Below are 4639 nucleotides of genomic sequence, written 5' to 3'. Positions count from 1 at the left end.
ATCTGCAATGGTTTTTGCAGACCAATCTGTCCTGTTCATAGTCTGAGAGGGCAGGAGGTCTGTGAGGATAAAGATAAAGTGCCTGGATGAGAAGACTTTACAGTGATGTAATGTAAACATTCAGAAGAAAAATTAATAATACTGCTTCGAAATGAAAGTGGTATTATGAATAAAATGATTGAAATTAAAAAAGAGAAATTACTCCCCATAAAGGCAAGGAGTGCATACAACATTCATACACTAGCCAGTGATCCTATCCTGCCACATTCATATAAAACTATTTTGTCTTTTAGTTGTTTTTTTGCTCCCTTCATCATGCACTATTCACCACTCTGAAACTGTGTAAACAGATTTTGGAGGGGTTATACCAAACTTGCAAAAAAAATGTGAAAGAAAATAATGTTTGGATTTTGCCTTCTTTGGGCAAAAGGGGAGTGTGCAAAGCAGATTAGGGGGAAACAAAGGGAAATGGGGGAGACAAAGGGAAACCGTTAATGCAGAAACCTCTGTAGCAACAGACCTTTAAAAAGACAGAAGAGTTGCCACCATCCTGATATACTGCTCTAGTTTGAGGGGCACTATCAACTGAAACCATTGTCTAACTATACGTGAACACGTTTTGCTATCTTCTCATCCAACTGTTGGTTCCCGGAAGGGCAGATTGGAGCTTTTCACCAACCTTCCCACACCCATCATGACACTGCCCAGCCCAGGAAGCATTTTCTTGCTCCTTTTGGAAAATCCAGGGGTGTAGAAGACACTGGCATTTACGAAAGCAAAGGTTTTTCCTCCACCACCACCTCCTCCTCTTAACTATTTACGAATTTCAGCAAGGATTGTTTTCCTTTTGCGTCAGTGAACCAGCTAAATTTCAGATGGCTCATACCTTTTTTGCTTAAATGATTAAGAAATCTTTCCAGCTTTGGATACTTGCACTTTCAGGGGTCACCAAATGTACCTTCCTCTCAACTGTTCTTACTCCTGGTTTCCCCCTAGCTGCACCCCTTTCTGAGAAGCATCACATTTAACAACAGTGCTGGGGAAAAGGTTTCCTTTGACCAAAACAGGAAAATCTTGGATTCACTTGACCTTATCAACTGGATCACATTCCCAAACACATCCTTTCAGAAACGTAAAATACGAAAGATGGACCCCACGGCTGCTGGGGACCACGTGCTCACTATTGAGGAAGATGCCCTTGTATGGCCTAGCAGATTTAATCAGGTAGGATCCTTTCACACTATGGGATGTATCTTGAAGCCACTGAAAATGGCTAACTCTTCAGACCATATGTTCTCTCTATGTTGTGCTACATGATTCAGCTCTATGGATTTCAGGCTCATTTTATCTGCTTGTAAAGGCTCATTTAAATACAGTTGGCTGCTATAGTGTCAGACCTACACATCAATGGTTAGAATCTTTGCTTCTCTCTTGTCTTCTCTTGTCTTCTCTTGTCTTCTCTAGTCTACTTTTGTCCCTGACCCTGGCCTTCGCCTTTGTCTTCTGCTTTTTTTTTTTTTTTGAGTGTACCTTTAAATGTGAATTCAATTTAGATGTAAATCAAAAAGTAGATTAAAAGAAGGGAACATCTTTCTTTCACTTGCATTCTACAGTTAGCATGCCTAATTTCATAATTGCAAATCAACATGTCCAGAGATGTTAGTAACTGGACAGCATACAAATTTTATAAATAAATAAATATGAACACAAAATGCATATTCTGTAAAATTCATATATCTGTGAAATTTGCTGTGGAGTTCTCTGACAGAAAAAAACACATGAAAGGAATATCTTAAAGAAGGTGCACACAAACATATATATATATTTATGGAAACACTTCAAACTCATTAGGAAAATTCCTGTATTAGTAGAGCTAGCACACAAAAATGTGTTTGAGAAATGTAAAGGGAACTGAAAGCAGCTTTGCATAAGTGTGTTTAAAACTTTTTCAAACAAGAGGGTCAATTAAAATGGCACCTTGGGTGATAATGTCAAAATTGGGGAAAAGTGCAGCTTAACAGTGGAGAAATATTAAGGTTGGAGAATCAAATGAAGATTAATTGCATCATCTCTAGTATCATCATGAAGAATATTGTAGGGAAACTTCAAAGGAATGTGCAGTGATATGCGATAAGATGCTATTGTTTTCCCAAGACAACCCAAGATTCTTGGAGTGAAGTGTAAAAATGAAACGTGCAAATCATATTTGGCCCCAGGTACTAAGCACTCCACAGAATATGGCTCATCAACACATTACTTTTTGACTTAATACTATGGAAAGAGGGGATGCAAAGTGATTTTTAATGTTACACTGAGTTCTTCCATATGAGCTCCTACTGATAGAAAAACTATCTGCCTCTGTTCACTTAAAAGGTATTGACCATTCTAGCAGCAAGAAACATAACACATCTTGCCTCTCTTTTGTTTATGAACAGGCTCAACCAATTTCTCTTTGCAATGCCATTTGCCCTCCAGGATTTAGCAAAAAGACAAAAGAAGGGCAACCCTTCTGCTGTTATGATTGTCATCCATGCCCAGAAGGAAAGATCGCAAATGATGAGGGTAGGAGCCTCTGTAAATTGATTTTGACTAAATTGGATGCTTCTATTGGTTAGGACTTTTGCAGAAATTCCTTGGCATGCATTTAAACAGGTGTATTCATTGAACATGTTATTTTCACTTTTGGGAGAAAGCCAGAAAAGGATGAGCAAATAGGTTCTGACATGTGTACTGAGATGTGGGTGCTGTTCCACACAACATATTGCAGGAAAAACAGGAGGAGGCAAATGAGATTATGCAACATGGCCAAGAGTGACTCTGTGTGTATATGGGGGTGGGTGCCATATGACAAAGGTATCCAGCAGTCCAGTAGCCCTCATCCATGGGACTGTCTTCCTGAAACTTACAGATTTACTGAGCTCAAGATCAACTTCTAAGAAACGAAAATCGTCTTTAATTTTGCAGATATGGATGACTGTATTCGATGTCCAAAAGATCAGTATCCAAACCAAGAGAAGGATTCCTGTCTTCCAAAATTTATTAGCTTCCTAACATATGAAGAACCTTTGGGGACCGCTTTGGCTGTTTGCGCTTTGACTTTTTCTTTCATCACAGCATTGGTTTTGGGCCTCTTCATTAAGCACAAGGACACTCCCCTGGTCAAAGCCAACAACCAGAACCTCACCTACACTCTCCTTGTTTTCCTTCTGCTCTCCTTCCTGGTTGCTTTGCTATTTATTGGCAAGCCAAACAAGTTATCTTGCCTTCTTCGACAAAGTGCTTTTGGGCTCACATTTTCAGTGGCTGTGTCTTGTGTTTTAGCAAAGACCATCATTGTGGTTATCGCCTTCATGGCCACCATGCCTGGATCCAGAGTGAGGAAATGGGTAGGCCAGAAACTGGCAGCATTCCTAGTTTTCTCTGGTTTCTTTATTCAAGCCTGCATCTGCACTGTGTGGCTGGCAATATTTCCCCCATTTCCAAACTTGAATACAGATGCAACGGAGAGGGAAATGGTCCTGGAATGTAATGAAGGGTCAGTTGCCATGTTTTCTTGTGTCCTGGGCTTTTTAGGCTTCCTGGCTCTTGTCAGCTTCACAGTGGCTTTCCTAGCCAGACGTTTACCAGACACATTCAATGAAGCCAAGTTCATCACCTTCAGCATGCTGGCATTTTGCAGTGTCTGGCTGTCCTTTGTGCCTTCTTACATGAGCACAAAAGGAAAATACATGGTGGCTGTGGAGGTCTTCTCCATCCTGGCCTCTAACACTGGGCTCCTGGTTTGCATCTTTTTTCCCAAATGCTATATCATTGTGGTGAGGCCGGAATCGAACAACAGGAAGAATCTAGGAAGAAGAACCAAGTAGAGGTTCTCCAATCTGCATGGCCCTGATCTAAACATGCCTATCAATTTCTCATATTGAAACAAATAGATTAGTTTTCCTTTGCATTCTTTCTGAGGAAATGGCAGGTGGAAGTTTGTTAGTTACAGGGTACTTATTTCATTGGAGGCTCAATCACATGTAAGGATGATTATGATGATGAATTAAAAAAAAAAAAAACAAAGTGTGCCTCATATTTCCCTAAACTCCTTTGAGTAATGGAAAACTTTTATTTGGTGTCAGTTTCATCAGTATCTGATTAATTTCATGCCTTTATTTATATCTATGTGTGTATGTTATATTGGACAAGATGGACTTTTGTTCTGATCCAACTTGGCTTCTTTTCTCCTTGTATGGGAGAGTGGCTATAATAATTCAGTCCCAGTTGACTGTTGGGAACAAGGATGAACATTTAGAAATTGCATCACTAGTCCCCCACTTCCCCCATAAAACATGTGCAGATTCACATACTTTCAAGAATTGCAGATTGCAGAAAAATAGTCAGTTAAGTGCAAAATGGGGTGTGTTTGAGAATGTGTGAGTGACTGAGGAAGTGAGTGAGTGAGTGAGTGAGTGAGGTAAATTATGTCAGTGCTCTGGTCAGCTTGGGCTTTCTTATCTTTTTCAGGTCAATTATGGTGCCTCACGTTTGGTGAATGACAAAGTTAAGTTACTTTCATTCACCATATGTTCACAAAGATAGACCTTCAGTAGAAGGTTAGATTAGAAGTCAGCCTTCTGCATTTGTCATCAGTGGT

General features: G+C 39.9%; 1 protein-coding gene across 1 annotated transcript in view; it reads left to right on the top strand.

The window, feature by feature from the left end:
• The window catches only part of LOC123021714 (vomeronasal type-2 receptor 26-like), a 35256-nt gene extending 31390 nt beyond the window's left edge, over positions 1-3866 (top strand). The window contains exons 6-8 of the mRNA XM_044426743.1: positions 997-1224; positions 2436-2562; positions 2965-3866. Of these exons, the coding sequence (XP_044282678.1) occupies positions 997-1224; positions 2436-2562; positions 2965-3866 (1257 nt within the window). The remainder of the gene's footprint in view (positions 1-996; positions 1225-2435; positions 2563-2964) is intronic.
• The last annotated feature ends 773 nt before the right edge of the window (positions 3867-4639 follow it).

The sequence above is a fragment of the Varanus komodoensis genome, unplaced genomic scaffold, assembly GCF_004798865.1.
Source record: "Varanus komodoensis strain SLA01 unplaced genomic scaffold, ASM479886v1 scaffold1767, whole genome shotgun sequence".
NCBI classification, from domain to species: Eukaryota; Metazoa; Chordata; class Lepidosauria; order Squamata; family Varanidae; genus Varanus; species Varanus komodoensis.
The sequence above is the reverse complement of the archived record's forward strand: the minus strand, read 5'-3'. Positions and strand labels throughout refer to the sequence as shown.